Source organism: Bubalus bubalis, chromosome 18, assembly GCF_019923935.1.
Source record: "Bubalus bubalis isolate 160015118507 breed Murrah chromosome 18, NDDB_SH_1, whole genome shotgun sequence".
In the NCBI taxonomy this organism is placed as follows: Eukaryota; Metazoa; Chordata; class Mammalia; order Artiodactyla; family Bovidae; genus Bubalus; species Bubalus bubalis.
Window position 1 is genome coordinate 61,484,592 of NC_059174.1, and position 21,217 is coordinate 61,505,808.

The following is a 21,217-nucleotide window of genomic DNA, read 5'->3' on the forward strand; positions in this document are numbered from 1 at the left end:
CCCTTTTGGGGAGGAAAAGCCTCCACTGTCCACCCCGGAATTCGGACCTAAATCAATCCCCACCTTCTCGAACTGCGTCTCCCTCCCCACCCCACGCTTGACCCTCTTCTGGAATGCACCAGGACAGCTGTCGGACCAAGGGTGATATGCTGGCAATTCGAGAAGAACCCAAGCCGAACTAGAACAGAGCGTGGTGGGGTTCCTAGGTTCGTTTTCGGGGCCACCCCCCGCCCCCTGTCCTCTGATCCTGGGGGACGGCGAACGCCTGGAAGGGGCTGGAAAACCCCCACGTTTGGGGGTTTAGTACTCGGATTCGCTGACTCCCCGACCCCCACGAGTCCCAAGGAACGTGCAGTGGGCGTCTCGAGCCCCAGGCTCGCCGCAGCGCCACGCCCCATTTCGCGGATCATGCCGGGAGAAAAAGTTCTCAGCCGCGATGCCAGAACAGCCGATCCTCAGGCCCAGACTACAAGTCCCAGAGTGCATTGCGCCTCGCAACCCCGACCCGGCCGTGGTTGCCCTTGGCAACAGAGCCTGTCACTCCTCCCCTCCCACCCCCAAGGAGCCGGAACTGGGAAGCGCTCTGGAGCCGGGGGAGGGACAGACTTCCACCAGAGAGAGGCAGAGACTCTGGTGGGGAGACGGAGGGGAAGACAGGAGGAAACCTGACCGGGCCAAACGTTCGGAGAGACCCTCCCAACCCCCGGACGGAGATGCCCAGGGCATTTCAGAGCCGGTGGGGGGCGACAGACTGAATCAGTGAGAGACGTGGAACGAAGGAAAGACCTTCCACCCACCCCCCGTCCCCAAGCTGAGAGGGATTCACAGAGACACAGAGACATACAGAGTGGGTGAAGAAGGGACAAAAAGATAGAGCTGGAGAGGGGAGAAGGAAAAGGAGAGAGATCAGCTTATATATTCAGAGAGAGACCCCCAGCGATGGATAGAGATTCAGAGTCAGAGAGTGGTCAGAGAGGAACAAGCACAGAGGAACGGAGAGGGACAGAGAGAAAGCATCTGCAAAGACCAGGGGAGAGAAATGCAAAGAACCAGAAAGAAGAGAACATAGAGAATGAGACAGGGAGAGAGACACGGAGGAAAGGGGAAACAGAGCTCCATAGAGACAGAGACAGGGAGGAAGAAGAAGAGATTCAGGGAGACAGACTTGGAGTAAGAGGGAGAGACACCCCAAGACCCAGGAGGGGGGGCGGTCCACAGGAGGAGTGACAAACGTAGATGGAGACACACAGCGAAGAAGAGAGAGAAATAAAAACAGAAATTCTCAGAGACAAGGAAAGGAACTCAGACCCAACCAGAGACACAGAGAGAAAGCTATAGGGATACAGGGAGAGGAACAGAGGCCGAGGGAAAGGGACACTCCCGGAGGGAGACACAGACGTACAAAAATCACAAGAAGCCCAGAGGGAGAACTCGAGACTTGGGTGACATCCGAAAAAGTGAGACGCCAAGACTCCCTCCTGCTCACCGTTGGATCTCAGCACCAATACAAAGTTTGTGCAATGAAACGGAGACACAGTCAGACGGAGATCCTAGCGGAGTTGCGGTGGGCTCACAGGAGTCGCCGCGGCACCCTGGAGGGGGTCGGAACGGGGCTTGCGGCAGATTGGGGAGGGGGCAGGGCACAGCTCAGAGGATGCCCCCCCCCCTTCACCCGGCCTCCGGAGTGGGTGTGCGCACGTGTGTGTGTGTGTGTGTGTGTGTGTGTGTGTGTTGGAGACGGAGGGAATAGTCCCTGGGCTCTCCAGGAAGGGGGTTGGGGGACGCCTTTAAGCCGAAACCCCGCCCCTCGGTCGTCATGGCAACGCCTCCCCCCGCCCGGGGCTCCCACATTTCAGCAGGTGCCGGAGCCGGAGCTCCCACCACCGCCGCCGCCCGTGCCTCCGGCTCCTCAGCGCCCGTGCTCTCGGCTCTCGCTCCCCCTGGCGGAGCCGGCGCGCCCCGGGGCTCCGCTCCCGGCCCCGCGCGCTCGGCTCCTGCAGGTGCCTCGCCCCTCTCACTCCCACCGCGGCATCTCCCGCCGGCTCTTCTGTCCTGCCGAGCCTCCGGCTAGTCGCCCTTCCACCTGTTTCCCCAGACAGGCAGGATCCCGGTCCCTGCTACGTTCCGGGGGCCATGTCCGGCCTGGGCCCCGGCGGAGGCGATTCAGAGGGCGGACCCCGGCCCCTGTTTTGCAGAAAGGGGGCTCTGAGGCAGAAGGTGGTCCATGAGGTCAAGAGCCACAAGTTCACCGCTCGCTTCTTCAAGCAGCCGACCTTCTGCAGCCACTGCACTGACTTCATATGGTGAGGGAGGGGGCTGAGGCCCCGGGGGATGGGGCCCCTTATTGAGCAGGAACGAGGGGGTTTCGGCCCTGGCTCCTGGCCCCAGGCTGGGCACGGGTTAGGGGCAGGCACTCCTGGGTCAGAGAGAGCGAGGCGGGGGTCCTGGCCTTCCGGGTCCGAAGGAACAGGCTGGGGGCCTGGGCTCCTGAGTCTGAAAGAAGAGGGACACGGACGAAGGGGACAGGATTTCGGGGTCCTGAGAAGAGGAGGCTAGCTGGGGTTCAGACTCCCGGGTCCGACGGGAGGGGGTGGGAGTACTCGGGCCTCCCACGACCTGCAGAGGAGAGGGGGTCCAGCACCCTTTTCTGCACTGACTTCAGATCCTTGACTCTCACAGGGGGATTGGAAAACAGGGTCTGCAATGTCAAGGTAAGAGCAGGGGACCTGGACTCCTGGGACCCTCGGGAGGGTGGAGGCTGGGGACCCGCAGCCTAGGCTGCTTGACACACGTGTTCGCTGGTCCCCAGAGAGGCGCGGGGGAGCCCGGGGCGGGGGGTGTGGCAGAGACATTGCCTGCAGTGGGGGGGAGCTCTGACGGCGGGGCCACCGCGGAGGTGGCACTGGGGGCCCCTCCCTCGGCCGGCTCCAGGTGGGGACAGATATTTGGAGAATCTGTTGCCATGGGAACAGGGAGATTTGGAAAAGGGGAGCTGAAGGGGGGGCTGGAGATGCAAAGTCAGAGCCCCCCCCCCCAGGCTGCCATTGCCATGACAACACCACCCGTCCTAGGAAGGGGCAGGCCGGGTGGGGTCACCGATGGGCGGGTGGGGGCTGGGTGGGGCCGGCAGATATGGGGGCCGGGGGGGGGGCGAGTCCTAAAGTACCAGCTGCTACTGCTGAGAGCAGAGTGAGTCAGGGAGGGGGGCGGGCCGTCGGCGTCGCCCCCAGACTCACTTCTGCCCAAGTTGATGCTCTTTCTCCGTTCTGTTGAAGGACCTCTCTGTGTCTCCTCCGTTCTAGTCTGCCTGCCTCTTTCTTCACTTTTTAATCTCTGTCCGTGGATCCTGCTTTCTCTCTCTGTCTCCATTTCTTGCCCTCTCTGTGTCTCCCTCTCTCTCTCTCTGTCTCTGCCTCTGTGTCTCTGTCTCCTCTTTGGCTGTGTGTAGGCACTGGGCGCTCTGTGTTTCTCTGTTTCCGTGATTCTCTGCATCTCTGTTTCTCTGTCTGGGTCCACCTTTAGAATCTTTGTCTCTCAGTGTCTCTCTGTCTCTCTCTGCCTGTCAAGGTCTCTTTGATTTTCTCTGTATTGAACCCTATGGAGATCCCTGTCTCCTGGGTTTCTTTCTGTCTGGGTCTCCCCTCTTTCTGATTTTCTGTCCACTGGGGTCTCTCTCTGCTCTGGGTTTCTATGATTTTCGCCTTCAGTCTGCAGTTTTGTGGTTCATCGACGATGCCACGAGTTTGTGACCTTCGAGTGTCCAGGCGCTGGGAAGGGCCCCCAGACGGACGTGAGTGCCCGGACACCCGGTTCTCCCTCCTCAGGCCGAGCCCCCGCCCTCACCCCCTCGGCGTCCGTCCCAATTTCTCCTGCTATTTTTAAGGCTGGGAGGGGAGGGGGGCTGGAGAGATAGGGAGAGCTAGTCTGGCCCAGATTCCCTGCCCTTGGCCTGGAAAGGGGGAATGAGAGGGGACCGAGACTGGCTGGGACCCAGGTGGGGGACAGAGAGGAGGCCTGGTGAGGGGACCTCAGCACTGGAGGAGGTCGGCTGTGATCCAGGAGTCAAGAGATTTAGAAAACAGAAGGATGAGGGGCAGAGAGAGGGACAGAGAGGGAAATTGATGCAAGCACTGAGATCCTGAGATAAGACAGAGAGAGAACGCCCAGAGATGCAGAAAAAAAGAGACCCAGGCAGATTGGGGGAGGGGGGAGAAAGCAAGAGCAGTGGAACAGAGTCAGCAACATGGGAGGAAGAAAAGGGAACCCAGAAAGACTGGGAGAGACAAACTCAGAGACGGAAGGGCAGACACTCAGAAAGGGACACTAGGATAGAAAATGGTAGATACGGGAAACTGCTTAGCAGGTACTGAGAGAAGGAAGCCCAAGAGATCTTGTCATATACATGCACACACATATACGCACTTATAGACGCCCCCTGTGTGTGTGCCGTGCACACACAGATACCCATGTGCACACACACGGATGCATATTAGACCCCTGTGTGCACACACACACACACACACAAATTCCCCCATGTTGCACACACATTTGTGCATGCACACATCCCCCATGTACACACACACAGATACAGACAACCATTCTCTCCCTCCTCTCCACCCCCAACATCAAGGGGCTAACAATAACTGTCCACCCTCCATGCCCACCCCTGATCCCTCCTTCACTCTCTGTCTGGCCCTGGGGCTCTTCTCTGTGAGCCTCAGTTTCACCCTCTATAAAGTGGGGTGACCATCTAGTGCTGACCTGGAGAACTTTCCGGCATGATGGAAGCATTCTGTATCTTTGTTGTCCAGCTGCCAACCACCATAGCTAGCCGCCGAGGGACGGAAGTTTAAAATCCTGCTTGGTTTAGTCACTAAGTCGTGTCGGGCTCTTTGCGACCCCCTTGTACTGTAACCCACCAGGCTCCTCTGTCCATGGGATTCTCCAGGCAAGAATATTGCAGTGGGTTGCCATTTTCTTCTCCAAAAAATCCTGCTTAATTTGAATTAATAAATAGCCACCTGTAGGATTTCCCTGATCCAATGGTTGACTCCACACTCCCACTGGAGATGGCGCAGGTTCAATCCCTGGTCAGGGAACTAAGATCCCACATGCCACGCGGAGCAGCCAAAAAAAAAAGAAAGAGCCGCCTATAGTTAGGGCTCCCATGTGGGATAGGCATCAATCTAGACGCCCCCAGGCTTGTTTTGACAGTTTAGTGAAGTCAGGCAGCATGAGACTAGCCCAGGGTTTGACACAGAGTTGGAGACGGTTTTATGGTTAGCAGATGGAGAAAGAGGCGGATTGAGAAAGAGAGAGAGCACACCACGGAAGTCCACGAGGCATTTTGCCAGCTTGTCAGGTCAAGAAAACTGAAGTTTAGAGGATATGACTTCCGAGAACATAGGTTGAGCTCCACTGTCTCCCAGCACCTGTATGTATTATTTGCTGCCTTCACCTGTCCACCTCCACCACCACCAAACACTCCCATCTGATTTACCCAGGGTTCATTGCGTGCATTTAACAGGGATCTTGTATCTAGCGTAAGAATGAATCTTCTCAACAGCTTAGAAAGTTAGGTATTGTTCCTGTCCCCATCTAACGGAGGCTCTTGGGCCAGGACACCTGGGCTTGAGTCCCACCTGCACCGCATGTTGGTTCTGTGACCTTCCAGAAGTTAATTTACCTCTCTGTTAATTTACAGACAGTTCCTTGTCTGTAAAATGGGGTTTAATAACCACGCCCTTATCTGATAGAATTGTTTTAAGGACTGAATGAGCCAACTCCTTGGGTATGAATACCTGGTATGTAGCAAAAGGCAAAATACTAATTTTTATCATTGTAAAATTGTTACTATTCTCGGTGAGGAAACAAAGGGAAATAGTGTGGACAAGGCCTTTCCTCTGTATCTGGCTTTCTTTTTTCTCTGTGAAGCATTAAGCTTTTATTCTTGTCAGCAACACAGATCAAGGGCTTAAGAAGTGCTCAGGGCTCAAGATGCATGATTGCATTCCGTTTGCACAAGAACCCTTTCAGGGAGGGCTCATGGTCCCATTTGATGGGGAGGCTCCCTGAATTTCTCAAAAGGGTGGTGTGAGGGAAGATCACACAGCTGGGTCGTGGGCAGAGTCAAAATCTGAACCCTAATCTTCCTAATCGGAACGCCAATACTGTCTCCTTTTTTAATAGCTACTTTCACCCTGAGAATAACCTCAGCAGCTCCCATGTCAGGTACCCTGCTGGGAATTTTCAGCCACAGCATCTCATTTCATGTGGCAGGAACACTGGGAGCTCGGGTCAGCTGAAGGTCTTTAGAGGTTCAGAGCATGCAACTGCCAACCCCTTTCCCCACCCTAGTACAATTCAATCCCCACTAAACTTCAAAATAAAATCCTAAGAAGATCTTGAATGTTCACCCTATAAAACTCTTGCAGTGCACTCATAGAAAATCGAATCTGGGTCTCCTGCATTGCAGGCAGATTCTTTACCATGTGAGCCACCAGGGAAGCTCCAAAGTGTTCGTCACTCATTTGTGTCTGACTCTTTCCAACCCCATGCACTGTAGCCCACCAGGCTCCTCTGTCCATGGAACTCTCCAGACAAAAATACTGGAGTGGATACCCATTCCTATCTCCAAGGGATCTCTCCCACCCCTAAATCAAACCCAGGTGTGATTTGCACTGCAGGCAGACTCTTTACCATTGGAGCCACCAAGGAAGCCTGCTTAGAAAAATGCAAATATCAAATTATTTCATACTCAGACATTGCTGAGGGTGGAAGGAGGAATGCTTTTCCTGGTGTCTTAAATTCCTGCTTAATTGGAATTGAGCTATAAGCACTGCTTCAAGAGATAGATTGTTTATTTCCATTGGGCAGATCAAGACACTGAGGCTCAAAATTGGGCATGTATCTGAAATCACACAACTGGGAAATGGCCCAGCTCTTGATTAAACCCAGGGCTACGTGGGGACTGCAATCAAATCGCTAGTAGTAACCATGGCCGTGATGATCGTAGTAACACTACCAAGCACATTTAAGCAGACCCTGCTGTGTGGTTTACACTTAATCTTTGGGATGCCTGGGCCCTAAAACTGAGAGGGCATAGTCTGCATCCCACAAGGGGCTCAGAGAAGGCTGGTCATCATTGAGCAGACATTGAAAGAAGCTGACCATGAATAATCCAGGGTTCATGGTGGCCCACACGTCCTCAGAGAACAGCTTGTGGAAGACCATGGGGTAGGGACTGTGGGATCTTGGAAGCCTCCACTTCCTTCAGATTCTTCCCATATTCCACCTTGTTGGTACAACCTTCCTTGATCACTCTATTTCACATTTCAATCCCCCCTGCATCCCTAATAATGTGCATTCCCTGCTCCATCTTTGTCCAGAGTACCTATGTCCATACCTCATACTATATATTCTAAGATTTTTTAATGGGGACTATTTGTTAAAGTCTTTATGGAATTTTGTCACAATATTGCTTCTGTCTTGTGTTTTGATTTTTTGGCCCCAAGGCATGTGGGTCTTAGCTCCCCCACCAGGGATGGAACAGGTACCCCCTGCACTGGAAGGCAGAGTCTTAACCACTGCACCACCAGGGAAGGCCCTATATATTTTATTTGTCGTGTTCATTTTCTGTCTCCCTCTACTAGAAAGTAAAGTCCACACGGACTGCAGTTTTTATTGGCTTTGCTCAGGGGCTGGGTCGTCGCACCAAGAAAGTGCCAGGCACACAGTAGGTGCTCCATAAATACTGGAGAGTGAATGAGTGAGGCGGAAGAGCAGGAAGCCTGGGAGAGCAGGGCTGAAGAGGAAGAGCGGTGGGGGGGTGGTGCGTGCTTGTTCAGGACCCTCTCTGGCCCGCATTCTGACCGACTCCTTCCGACCGCCGCCCACACCAGGATCCCCGGAACAAGCACAAGTTCCGTCTGCACAGCTACAGCAGCCCCACCTTCTGCGACCACTGTGGCTCCCTGCTCTACGGGCTGGTGCACCAGGGCATGAAGTGTTCTTGTGAGTCTGCGAACCCAGCGCTTCGCGGCCCCTGCAAAGGCGCAGAGTCTGGGTCTCGAGTAACGCGCGTGGTGGTGGGGGCAGCGTGGAGGAGGGGAAGTGGGGTCTGGAGTTAAAGGCGGGACCCACAGTCCCACCTCCCAGTTCTGTCCCCCCGCCACCAGGCTGCGAGATGAACGTGCACCGGCGCTGTGTGCGCAGCGTGCCCTCTCTGTGCGGCGTGGACCACACAGAGCGCCGGGGCCGCCTGCAGCTGGAGATCCGGGCGCCCACTTCCGATGAGATCCACGTTACGGGTGAGACCCCGCCTCCTAGCCTGGCCCCGCCCCTTTCATCCCAGGGACTGGGTCGAGTCCACCTGAGCTGCCCGCCCACTCTCACCGACCCAGGAAAGCCACGCCCCCTCACAAAGGTCACGCCCACACTGCTGACCCCGCTTGCACAGGCTGAGCCACCCGGCCATGCCCTTTTCTGCTCGAGGCCCCTGGTCTCCAGCCTTGCCTCTCGTGACGGCTGTTGTAGGCATCAAGGTCCTGGGGGTGGAGGCGGGTGCGGACGAGCGAAGAACTGGTCCCAAGTGAGGTTCCGATTTACTACATGGCTTCCCAAGTGGCACAGGAGACATAAGAGCCCCGGGTTCCATCCCTGGGTTGAGAAGATTCCCTGGAGGAGGGCATGGCAACCCACTCCAGTATTCTTGCCTGGAGAAACTCATGGACAGAGGAGCCTGGCGGGCTACAGTCCGTGGGGTCGCAGAGTCGGACATGACTGAAGTGATTTAGCATGCACGCACTGGTGATATGGCCAGGATCCTAAGGGAGCCAGGGGCTTTGGATTTGATTTCTGGGTCACTGGCTGGGGAGAGGGCTTCATGCCCCATCTTCTGGGTACTGGAGAAGTAAAAGATTTTTTAAAAAAAGAAAGAAAGAAAAGCAAACAAAAAACATGGGTCATGGAAGAGGAAGTTGAGAGATTGGAAGTCGTGATTGCTGGCTGGGGGAAGGCTCCAGGGCCTCTCCCTGGATCTTAACCCCATCTGCCCTCCTTCACCTACCCCCATCTGCCCTCCTTCACCTACCCCCTCAGTTGGCGAGGCCCGGAACCTCATCCCAATGGACCCCAACGGTCTCTCCGATCCCTATGTGAAGCTGAAGCTCATCCCAGACCCTCGGAATTTGACCAAACAGAAGACCCGCACGGTGAAAGCTACGCTAAACCCTGTGTGGAACGAGACCTTTGTGTTGTGAGTCTCGGCTGCAGGGGAGGCCCGGTGATGACTAACAGAGAACGGTCTGAGAGTCCTAGTGGCCCACAAGACTACAGAGAGCAGGTGTTAGGATAGGAGGAGCCCCGCAAAGGGAGAAGAAGGCGGTGGGAGGAGAAAATGAAGTGACTGAGGAAGAGGGATGGAGACACAGAAGGTGACCGTTTTAGAGCTAAGACAGAGATCAGAGAGATTACACAGACCCTGAGACTCAGAGGAAGAAACATAAACCCAGGGAGAGACACAGACGGCATGGGGCGGGGTGTGATAGGTGGGCGGCAGGAAGAGAAAGAGAAGCCAACTGAGAGAAAGACAGAAGGACGGTTCTGGAGGGAGAATAGGAGAGATCCGGAGAGAAAAGCCCAGAGGCAGAGATGCGAAAGACCAGGGAGGGGGGCTGAGAGAGCCGTCTAGGTTGACTTCGAGCCCAGGCGGGGACAGGGACCCTCTTTGGGAGGACTAGGGGTGGGAAGACACTCCGCAGAGCGGAAAGAGGCCCCAGCTCAGGAGGTTTGCCGGCTCCTCCAGCATCGAGGATAAGGAGGTCGGGGAGCCACGAGCTGGCCCCTCACTGCACCCGGCTCTCCCCGCAGCAACCTGAAGCCGGGGGACGTGGAGCGCCGGCTCAGCGTGGAGGTGTGGGACTGGGACCGGACCTCCCGAAACGACTTCATGGGCGCCATGTCCTTCGGCGTCTCGGAGCTGCTCAAGGCGCCGGTGGACGGCTGGTGAGGGGCGGGCGGGGGCGGGGCTCGGCGCCGACACCCGCGCCTCCATCCCCGGGGCTGTGGTCTCTCTCCGCCCGGACGCCATCGTCTCGGCCTCCCTGGGCTGTTTTATCCTTTTCCCCCCCGTACCTCTCTTCTTATCTCACTCTTTCTTTCGCTATCTCCGTCTCTCCATCTCTTACTCCCTTTTGATGTCTCTGCCTCTCCCTTGGGTGCCCGGCCCCCGTGCCCCATCCGTCTTCCCAACCTCCCCCCTCCCTCCCGCTCTGGTCTCCGTCTGCATGTCAGGTACAAGTTACTGAACCAGGAGGAGGGCGAGTATTACAATGTGCCGGTGGCTGACGCCGACAACTGCAACCTCCTCCAGAAGTTCGAGGTACCCAGACCCCGACTTCCCCAGCCCCCCACCCCCCAGGGAGCGCAACCTCCCACAGTTCAGAGCTGGCCTTCCCCAGACTCCATCACTGCTTGCCCACTGATCCGGGGACGAAAATTCCCAGAAGACCCTGGAGTTCTTTCTGCTTTTCTAAGGGAGTGCTGGGAATTAGAATTCCCATCCATCCCCAGGACTTCCCAGGTGGCGCTAGTGGTAAAGAACCCTCCTGCCAATGCAGGAAACACAGGAGAGGCGGGTTCAATTCTGGGTCAGGGAAGATCCCCTGGAGGACATGGCAACCGACGCCAGTACTCTTGCCTGGAGAACCCCATGGACAGAAGAGCCTGGTGGGCTACAGTCCATTGGGTCGCTAAGAGTCGGACCCGACTGAGCAACTAACAGGCACACACATCCATCCCCATGGCTTGGGGATCTCTCCCCTGCTTTAGGGCCATCGCCTACCCCTCCCAGGAGGCTCTGACTCTGACTTTCTTCTCTCTCAGGCCTGTAACTACCCACTGGAACTATACGAGGTGAGAAGAAAAGCCAGAGGCTTGGGTTGGAGGCAGCTTCAGTCCTGTGGTCTGTATCTCATCCCTCTCATATCTGTCTGCATTTCCACATGTGTGGGTGGAACGCATACCATTCCTAGGTCTTGTATTTGCTGAGTAATTGGAGTGCTCTGGAGGTCAGTCTGACCCTCAGGCAACTCCCCAAGGTAGGGACAGCATCACAGATTCCTTAGATTCAAGGGCCCACAGTCCTGAGGCTCTAGGGCCCTGTAGCTATCAATTCTGGGTCCCGTGTTTCTGGCATTCCATGGTCTGTGGGGCCTGGCTCTGGAATTCTGTGGTCTGTCATTCTGGGCCTGTGGTTCTCGGATTCTGTGGCTACACTTCTGTTTCTTCCTGGCACTGAAGGAGGAGCAGAGCTCTAGGGGATGTAGGTCCAAAACAGGGTTCTCTCTGCCACCTCCACCTCCCAAGGCAAGTGTATTTATGCTGATCGCGTTGCAGTCTTCAGCGTTACTATTGTTGGGGGATGGTAGGAGGAACACAGCCGATGGGAGGATCCTGGTAACCCTGCTGCTACTGGTACCCTTGGGGAGCTTCCATCGTGCCCTGACTCCCCTCTGGGCTGAATCAACCTTGGGGAGCAAAGGTCAGGATCTTACCAAGGCCTTACCCAGCCTCCCCACCCCCCCAGCTCCCCACCCCACTGCGCTCCTCTCCATGAGGTGGCCAGTAGCATCTGTCATTCCACCCTGTAAAGGTTCAGGAAAGGGGCTCCCGCAGACCCAGGCCCTTCTCTGTTCCTGACTTTGTGGGTGTGTCCCCCCTCAAGTGGCCCCTAAGGACCCTCTCTTGTTGGGTGAGGACCGTGCAGGGCCACCCCCAGAACAGCATCAGCCTGTGAACTGGAAAAGCCAAAGGCGTCTGAGGAATTCCCAAGGGCGCAGCCGCAAGAGCTGTGGTGTATCTGGGGGACTTTTGGTTTCACAGGTTTCCTGCCCAGGACAATCCCTGGGTCGGGAAGAGAAGATCCCCTGGAGGAGGAAACAGCAACCCACTCCAGTATTCTTGCCTGGAGAATCCCATGGACAGAGAAGGCCTGGCGGGCTACAGTCCCTGGGGTCACAAGAGTCGGACACGACTTAGCGACTAAGCTACCAGGGCACCCAGGAAGCACAAGGTTAACCCAGTCTGGCAGGGGCCGGAGGAGGTGATCAGGGAGGACTTTCCTGAGGAAGGGACACCTGAATTGCTCTTTGAGTTTTTCTGTCCATTTCTCACTGTGGCCTTTCTCTCCTCCATTGGTTTTTGGTGGTGTTTTTTTTTTTTTTTTCACTTCCTGAACACCTATTTCCTGAAGTTTTACGTAAGTCATGCCCTATTCTGGGAGTAGAATCAGGCCATTCCCTGGGGAGCTCCTCTTTCAATGAAAGTTACAGATAGAGAAGGAATGTATTTGATCATGGAGATGGCCTCCGGCACTGGGGAGTCCTAAACCTCTGGCAAGACTTGAGCAAGTCAGAGAAAAACTTCATCAACAGGAAGTACAGGATTCCCTGGGTAAAGGAGAAGGACAGATTTCCAGGCCAAGGAAGGAACAGGTGCTCTCTCTCTCTCTCTTCCCTGGTTGCTCAGACAGTAAAGAATCTGCCTTGCAGCACAGGGGATGTAGGTTGACCCCTGGGTGGGAAAGATTCCCTGGAGAAGAGAAGGGCAAACCCACTCCAGTATTCTTGCCTGCAGAATTCCATGGACAGAGAAGTCTGGCAGGCTACAGTCCATGGGGTCCCAAAGAATCGGCTATGACTGAGCAACTAACACTTTCACTCTGGCATTGCTTCTTTCAAAACAACATATTTTTACTTGAGCCCTCTGTGTGCCAGTCATGGTTCTAATCACTGGGGATATAGCAGCAAACAAGAAGAGAGGGGGGAAAAAGTACACTCCTGCTCTCCTGGGAGGAAGACATTAAACAAAATAAAGGTGCTGGTGATCCTGTTAGACGATGATGAATGACAATGGAGAAAAACAAGCGCTAAAGATAGAAAGTGCTGTTCACTGATATTTTACAGTAAGCAGGGAAGACTTCACCGAGAAAGTGACCACTGGGCAAAGATGGAAAGGAGATGAAATAGTAAGCCGTAAGGATGGCAGAGAGCCTTCCCAGTGGAGGGAAGGTCACATGCAAAGGCCCTGAGGTGGGAGTAAGCCAGCAATGTCTGGGTTCAATCCCTAGTCAGGGAACTAGATCCCATGTGCCGCAGCTAAGACCTAGTGCACCTAAATAAGTTCATTTTTTAAGTAATTAAATAGACCAAGTGAGATGGGAGGCCACTAAGGTGGCCCAAGATGGTTTTGATTTGGACAAGAGGACTGCCTCTGTGTCGAGAGCTGACAGTAGGAGGAGGAAGAAGGCATCGGGGAGGTCCAGAGGTGAGTTCCTGGCAGCTTGGCCCAGGGAGGCAATTATGGTAAGCGTGTGCAGGTTCTGGATGTGCTCTGAAGTTAGAAGTACTGGACCTGCATTCAGCACTCGACTCCAGACCCAAGCCACCTGCTGGGTGATGGTGGAGAAGCACAAAGGAGGGAGACACAGTCTCTGGCATTAATGAGTTTTGATTTCTGGCTCTGCTTTTTACCTGCTGTGTGACTTTGGGCAAGTTACTTACCTTCTCTAAAATGGGAGATCGGGTGGTGGTGCTGATGGGGAGGATTGATGGCATATAGTAAGCTGTCTAAGTGCTAGCTGAATACCAAACTCTCCAGGCAAGCGTACTGAGTCTCTTCGGTCATGTCCGACGCTTTGAGACTGAAGCCTGCCAGGCTCTTATGTCCATGGGCTTTCCCAGGCAAGAATCCTGGAGTGGGTTGCCATGCCCTCCTCCAGGGGATCTTCCCGACCCAGGGATTGAAGTCACATCTCTGATGTCTCCTGCATTGTCAGGCAGGTTCTTTACCACTAGTGCCGCCTGGGAAGTCCACTGTTAACCATTCAGTCATGTCCAACTCTTTGCGAACCCAGGGACTGTAGCTTGCCAGCCCCTTCTGTCCATGAGATTCTCCAGGCAAGAATACTGGAGTGGGTTGCCATTTCCTTCTTTAGGGGATCTTCCTGACCCAGGGATCAAACCCAGGTCTCCTACATTGTAGGCAGAGTCTTTACTCTCTGAGCCACAAAGAAAGCCCAATAAAACCTGCAGGCTATGGGAAGTCAGAAAAAGTCCCTAAACCAAAGATGGGTGTGGAAACAGCATTTCTTCTCTCTCCATCTTTCCATTTCTGTCTCTCTCCCCTTCTCTTTTTTCCCTGGATGCTATCTCTCTGAGGGGCACCCCCTTACCCCCTTCCGGGGTCTGACTAGCTCTGCATGTCTTCCCTTTCTCACAGAGGGTGCGGACGGGTCCCTCTTCGTCTCCCATCCCCTCCCCATCCCCCAGTCCCACCGACTCCAAGCGCTGTTTCTTCGGGGCCAGCCCTGGACGATTACACATCTCCGACTTCAGCTTCCTCATGGTTCTAGGAAAAGGCAGTTTTGGGAAGGTTGGATTCCTGGGGCTCTGGGGGAGGGGTCGGGTTTCTTAGAGATGAAATCAGGGTTGGGGCGGGGGAAACTAGGCTTCTGAGCCCCAAAGATGGTTTGATGGGGCCTCTGAGTTCCTGGAGAGGAGAGGCCTAAAGATAGGGATACTTGCCCTGAAGGAGTGGCTGGCCACGTCAGGGCACCTGGTCCCCCGTGAGTGAGAGGGAGGACCCGGGATTCTGTTTCTTTGTCTCCTTGAAAGGGAAGGCTAGGGACCAGCGCTCTGGGTTCCCAAGATGGACTAGGCCTCTGTCCCTAGGTGATGCTGGCCGAGCGCCGGGGCTCCGATGAGCTCTACGCCATCAAGATCCTGAAGAAAGACGTGATCGTCCAGGATGACGACGTGGACTGCACCCTGGTGGAGAAACGCGTGCTGGCTCTGGGGGGCCGAGGCCCGGGAGGCCGGCCGCACTTCCTCACCCAGCTTCACTCCACCTTCCAGACCCCGGTGCGAAAGGATGGGGCCCCAGGCTGGCTCAGGGGCCCTGCCTCATCTCCACTCCACCCCACCCCACCCCACCCCCACCCCCGCCCCGCCCCGCCCCGCCCCGCAACCCCTCAGATACATTCAGCATTGGATTTGAGAGTCTGAGTTTGGCGGAGGGCAGAAGACCTCAGTGGACTCTGAAGGGGCGTGGCCGGCTCCTCAGTGGGTGTGGCCAGCACGCAGGGGGCTTGGAGGGCGTGGCCAGAGCACCGGGAGCCTGAGTGGGCGTGGCCTGAACTCCCTAGGGGTTGAATGGGTGTTTCTGGAGTACTGGGTTCTGGAGTAAAGGAGTGCGTGGAGAACGTCTCCTGAGTGAGCTTGCCTACAACTGGGCTCTGCGTGGTGAGGCTGTCACTCGTGGGTTCTTAGTTAAGGAGTCATCAGAAATAAGGCGTTTCCGAAGACTGAAATGGGACAACAAGTCAGAACTGTCAGAGGTTAGAGAGGGCGTGACTCTACTTTGAAGAGCTCTGAGTGGGCGAAGCCAGCTTCCTGGATTTTTTTTTTTTTTTTTTAATTAGTATTGGGAATTCCCTTCTGGTCTAGTGGTTAGTACTCCATACTTCCACTGCAGGGGGCCTGGGTTCGATCCCTGGTTGGGGAATTAAGATCCCCGCAAGCCGGCAAGGTGCAGCCAAAAATTAAAAAGTAATTTAAAAATTAGTATCATTCACAAGTGAAGCCTGAACAGCTTTGGTCCCTAGCAGGTGGCCAAGACTGGATGTGTGAGTGAGTGGATATGGAAAGAGGTTTCAGTTTTCCTGAGATTTCAAGCAAATGGTGGACCTCAATCTTAAATCCTGGGAAGGGAGGAGGGGAACACCCAACAGTTCAGAGTAACAGAGGATGGAGTGGGTGGAGACAGTTGCTCTGGATTTCTAATTGCATGGGCCCAGAGCCTTCTACGTTGGTCTGGAGTGGGCAGGAATGGACGTTTCCCTCCCCTGGTGGGCGTGCCCTTGCCTCTAAGCCCCCGTCCACCCCCTCCCCAGGATCGCCTGTATTTTGTGATGGAGTATGTCACCGGGGGCGACTTGATGTACCACATTCAACAGCTGGGCAAGTTTAAGGAACCCCACGCAGCGTAAGTCTTGGCCAAGAGAGGAGGGTGGGGGGAAAGCGAAAGGGAGCGGTGTCCCCCTTCTGGCCTCCTGACCCCGCCCCCTGTCCCCTCCTCCAGGTTCTACGCTGCAGAAATCGCCATCGGCCTCTTCTTCCTCCATAACCAGGGCATTATCTATCGGTGAGCAGCCCTGGGCTTTCGGTGGAGGGAATCGGACCCCCTAGAAGGGAAGGGATTCAAATTTCACGGCTCCAGGCTGTTGAACTCTCTTCCCTTCCTGCAATTCCTACCCACTGCACCCCAACCCACCCACAGGGACCTGAAACTGGACAACGTGATGCTGGATGCCGAAGGACACATCAAAATCACTGACTTCGGCATGTGTAAGGAGAACGTCTTTCCTGGGAGTACCACTCGCACCTTCTGCGGGACCCCGGACTACATAGCCCCTGAGGTAACCCCACCTCCGCCGCTCTTAGCACTCTCCATGCTCGCTGCGTGGATATGCCTGGGAGGCTAGTGTTCGTAATGTGGGGAACTGACCCCGGGGTCTTCACGGGAGTCATGGACTGTTCCAACCCTGTGAGTGTTGTAAGTGTGCAGGGCTGGGTCTCTAAATAGGCAAAGTGGGCAGGACTTGTGGCTGAATGTTCCGAAAGAGCAGGACCCCCTTTAGGGATTCTGGAGAACAGGACCTATTATTGGACCGTTCTAAGAAGCTGGGGGAAGAGTCCCAGTGTACTCTGAGGGGGTGGGGCCCATCCCACTAGAACATTAGGCTTGTGGAGGCTGTCCCCTGAATATTTCAAGTGGGCAAGTATCTGCTCTTTGTTGGGGAGGTGGGGCTAATGATCTGACTGAATATAAGCAGACCCTAACCCTCCTTGGGAGAGGTGGGGTTGATGGTGCTGTCCTTGATCTTTCCTGGTGACTCTGTGCTACTGCCTGAGTAACCAGTGCCAATGGTTTCAAAACATAGCTGCTGATCAGCATCACCTGGGAAGATTTTGAAAAATACACACACCTTCCCGCCTCTGACTCTGGTCTGTTGTGGCTGGAATTCTTCAGGGCTGGCAACAACTATCTTTAAGCAATCAAGAATCTGGTATGTGTCCAGATTTAAGACTCTCTGGACTCTGAAGTTCTGTGCTGTGCACCTGACATTGTAAGGAGAGAGTTCAGTTATCTAGATATTCTAGAGGGTGGGTGGAACTTGCAACTTAGTGCTTAGCTCATCTTTATATTGGAACCAAGGGAATGTTCTGAGTAGGTAGAATCTGCTTCTCAAATGTTCCAAAGGATGGAGCCAAAGCGTTCTGAGTGGGAAAAGTTTGTGCTGAAAGCATTTAAAGTTGGGTAGGGTTTCCAGGTGGTGAAGCTAGAGGGGCCCACGTTTTCTTAAAGCACAATGACCGTTGCTCACCTTCCTCCCTCTCTTGCTAGATCATTGCCTACCAACCCTATGGGAAGTCTGTGGATTGGTGGTCCTTTGGGGTTCTGCTCTACGAGATGTTGGCGGGACAGGTAAGGGACGCTGGGGAGAGGCTGGTTTGGCTAATGGCAACACAGAAGGGGTGCCACCTGTTACATGGCCTGTCTCAGGAGGAGCAGGTCAGGAAGGGTTGTCTTTAGGCTGAGTGTAGGAAGCTGTGGGGACGTCCGTCAAATAGAAGAGAGCTCTCCATGGTTCTGAAACATTAACTTCCCACAGGCTGGGGGGTTCTTCCCCCTTTTTGTGTCTTGGACCCCTTTCTCAGAACAATGCTTTTAAATACATGAAATAAGACAATAGCATTATGGAAGAAGTCAATCATATTGAAATCTGGCTATCAAAATGTTAAAGGCTTAATTGAATCTAATTTAATCAAGTAAATAAATTTAACTGTGTATGGTTGTCTAAGGGTATTAGAATATGGACTTATATGTGACTTCCTACTAATGCATTAAATGGTATTAAATAGCAATATCTCACAGAAATAGGAAGTAAGTAGGAAGGCCTGTCAGTAATTTTAAAGTAGAGATGACTGGTTTTGTTTTTTTTGTTTTTTTGAGATATCTGCAACTCTTATATGATAAGAAAATATCGATGATTTCCATCAGTGATAAAGTCACATCTACTACTGCTGGGGTTTCTTTCCTACATTTATAAGGCTGAATTTCAATTTTAGATTCCAAAAAATAAGGATGCATGTTTTTTTCCTATCCAAATTCAAGGACGCCCCACTCAGTTGTAGAAACAGACTCCCTAGACCCCACATTAGAATCTTTGTCTGGATACTGCTTTTCCAAATCCGAGAAGACTGGAGGCCACTCATCCAGCCAAGAAAGTGCTTTTACAGTTTTTTCCTGCAGTTTTTCTCTCTTCTATTTAAATGACACATTGCCTAATTAACACCTTGCTGATTTACATAGCAGATAAAGAGAGACAGAGCAGCAAAGAGGTGCAGAGAGCTGAAGCATCTGAGATAGAAAACAAGAGCCTCTGAAAGTGGGAAAGACATAGCTTTAGCGGTCTGGTCACGTTCTTCTCTAGCAATTCGGGACCCCCCCACCCCAGGGCGGGCTCTGCTTGTGGTGGGCAGTGAGGGCAGAAAGGTGGGGCCAGGTAGTCAGGCCTCTGACTCTTTAACGCCTTTACTTTCTTAGCCCCCCTTTGATGGAGAAGACGAGGAGGAGCTGTTTCAAGCCATCATGGAACAAACTGTCACCTACCCCAAGTCGCTTTCCCGGGAAGCTGTGGCCATCTGCAAGGGGGTGAGAGCCCCCTGACTTCCAGATTCTCCAGGCCCAGCACCTACACGCCCCACAGCTGCCATCCAGGACTGCCCACGCAGTGTCTCTGCACATTAGGAAAAGGCTCCCACTCCTCAAGTTGGTTTACTTCCATCTGCTGAAAAAGTTTATATAGCACACTGATCTTGTTAGAATAATCACATCCTGCCTTGCTGCCCCAGGCAGTCCAAGGGCGGCCTCTACCCTGTCCTGTGTTTCCCCCCTGCCCCCCAGCTCGGGGCAGGCAGCGCTGAGCCGAGCGGGTCAGTCGAACCTAACTCCTGCCATTTTTCCTCCGGTGGGATCTGTGGCAAGTCACCAAAACTCTGGGAGCCACCGTCTCCTCCTCCGGGGTTGTGGTGTTAAGGCAGGAGAAGGAGCCTAGCCTACAGCAATTGTTAGCAGGCTTCTGCTTCGAGCTCCTGTCTCCACGTCTCTCTGACCACGTCTCTCTCTCTCGGCTTTTGTCCCATTCCTCTGCCTCCATCTGCACATGATGGGGCTTTCTGTGTCATTGCCTTGTTTTTTTTTCTTTTTCTGTGTCCTTCGGGATCTCTGTTCACCTTTTCCATCTTCGTCCTCCTCTTTCTGGGTCTCTATTACCTTCTCACCAACCCCCCTTCACACACACACACACACAATCCTCCTTCTGGGTCTCTCTCATCTTCTTTTTCTGGGTCTCCATCTTCCCCTTTCTCTGAGTCTCCTCCTTCATATGGGGTCTTCATCCCTCTCTCTGGGTGCTTGTTTCCTGGGTCTCCACCCTCCTCTCTTTGTGGGCTTCCGTCTCCCCCACTCCTTCCCATCTTCTCCCTTCTCTCTTCTCCTACCTCCTCCTCCCTTCTCTGTTCTCCCCGCTGAGTCTTTCCCTCTTTCTGGGTCTCTGTTCCCCCTTTTCTCTGGGTCTTCTCTCTTCCACCTTCTCCTTCTCTGCCACTTTCCCTCTGAGATGTTTTCCCCGATCGTCTTCCTCTCTTTCTGGGTTCTCTGCCGCTCACACCTTCACATCCTGATCTTGCTCCTTTCTTTGTCTGTCCCTGGGTCTCTGGGTTTGAGTTTCATTTACCCCATCTCATTTATCCCCCCTTCTCCTCTTTCTCTCTTCCTCTCTTCACCCCCTCATCTCTGCACCACGCCCTCCCCCCACTGTTGGTTCTTCTCTTTCTGGATCTCCGTGCTTGTCTCTCCCTATTCCTCCTTCCTCATCTTCCCCCCTACCCCCGTCTTTCTCTGGGCCTCCTTGTCTGGGACTCTGTCTGTCTGTCCGTCTCTCTCTGTGTTCCCTGCAGTTCCTCACCAAGCACCCGGCCAAGCGCCTGGGCTCGGGCCCCGATGGAGAACCCACCATCCGCGCTCACGGCTTTTTCCGCTGGATCGACTGGGACAGGCTGGAACGATTAGAGATCGCGCCTCCGTTCAGACCCCGCCCGGTCAGTCCCCTCCCGGGAACACCATGCTGGCCCCTAAGAGGGTGGACCAGCCACGCGTTCCGACGCTTCACGTTTCCCTCCCGGTGTTTTCCACAGTGTGGCCGCAGCGGCGAGAACTTCGACAAGTTCTTCACTCGGGCGGCGCCGGCGCTGACACCCCCTGACCGCCTGGTTCTGGCCAGCATCGACCAGGCTGAGTTCCAGGGCTTCACCTATGTCAACCCGGATTTCGTGCACCCGGATGCCCGCAGCCCCATCAGCCCAACGCCTGTGCCAGTCATGTAATCCCACCTGCCGCCACCGGGCGTCCCCACGGCTCCCTCCTCCGCCCCGGCTTTGGCCCTCGCCTCACCATGCCACCCCCCTTTCCAATTCTAGATCTGGCTCCCCAGCGTTCTGGCCTCTGCCCCGCCCCCCGGGTTCTAGCCGCCCCGCCCAAGCGTTCCTGGCATTCCGCACTCCCAATACAATCTCTAGAGTCTTACCGTGTGCTAGATTCTGCTGCTGTTGAGCCCTAGATTCTGACCTGCCTGAGCGTCCTGGACTCTGTTCCATCAACTTACAGAACTGCCAACACCATCCCAATTCTCCTTTTTTTGTTTTGTTTTGTTTTTCCTTCTTCTTCTTCCTGGGAAATAGTCTCATGGGGTGGGCTGTTCTAGACTAGGATTCCAGAACATCCCCCCACCTCCGAGGCCCCTCCCACCTCCGCTCCAGTTCCAGAGTAAGTGGGAGGCTGTGCCCCCTTGCTCCAGTGCCCCTGTTCTGCGCTCTAGGGATTCCTGGGACATACGGAAGATATTCCCCGCCCCTGTTCTCTGTCAGCTTTTGTCCCAGGCTCCCCCACCCCTAGACCCATCACCGCATGGCTCCTCCAGTCCTGCTCGGAACACCACCTCTACCCAAATGCCTGCCACTCTCGGGACTCTCCGTGCCCCCTCTTCCGCCCAGCCACAGCTGCTGGAGAATAAATTTGGGATGCTGATGCTCAA

The 21,217-nt window shown here is 54.5% G+C and overlaps 1 protein-coding gene across 1 annotated transcript; it reads left to right on the forward strand.

The window, feature by feature from the left end:
- Window positions 1–1,775: 1,775 nt before the first annotated feature.
- Window positions 1,776–21,217, forward strand: PRKCG (protein kinase C gamma). The gene is made up of 19 exons (XM_044930899.2): window positions 1,776–2,000; window positions 2,096–2,303; window positions 2,680–2,711; window positions 3,708–3,790; window positions 7,902–8,013; window positions 8,178–8,309; window positions 9,100–9,256; window positions 9,871–10,005; window positions 10,294–10,381; window positions 10,885–10,914; window positions 14,281–14,433; window positions 14,733–14,921; window positions 15,953–16,044; window positions 16,141–16,203; window positions 16,339–16,477; window positions 17,467–17,547; window positions 18,670–18,777; window positions 20,085–20,225; window positions 20,322–21,217. Exons 1-19 carry the CDS (start codon window positions 1,817–1,819, stop codon window positions 20,508–20,510), a joined length of 2,316 nt encoding a protein of 771 aa, XP_044786834.2. The 5' UTR covers window positions 1,776–1,816; the 3' UTR covers window positions 20,511–21,217.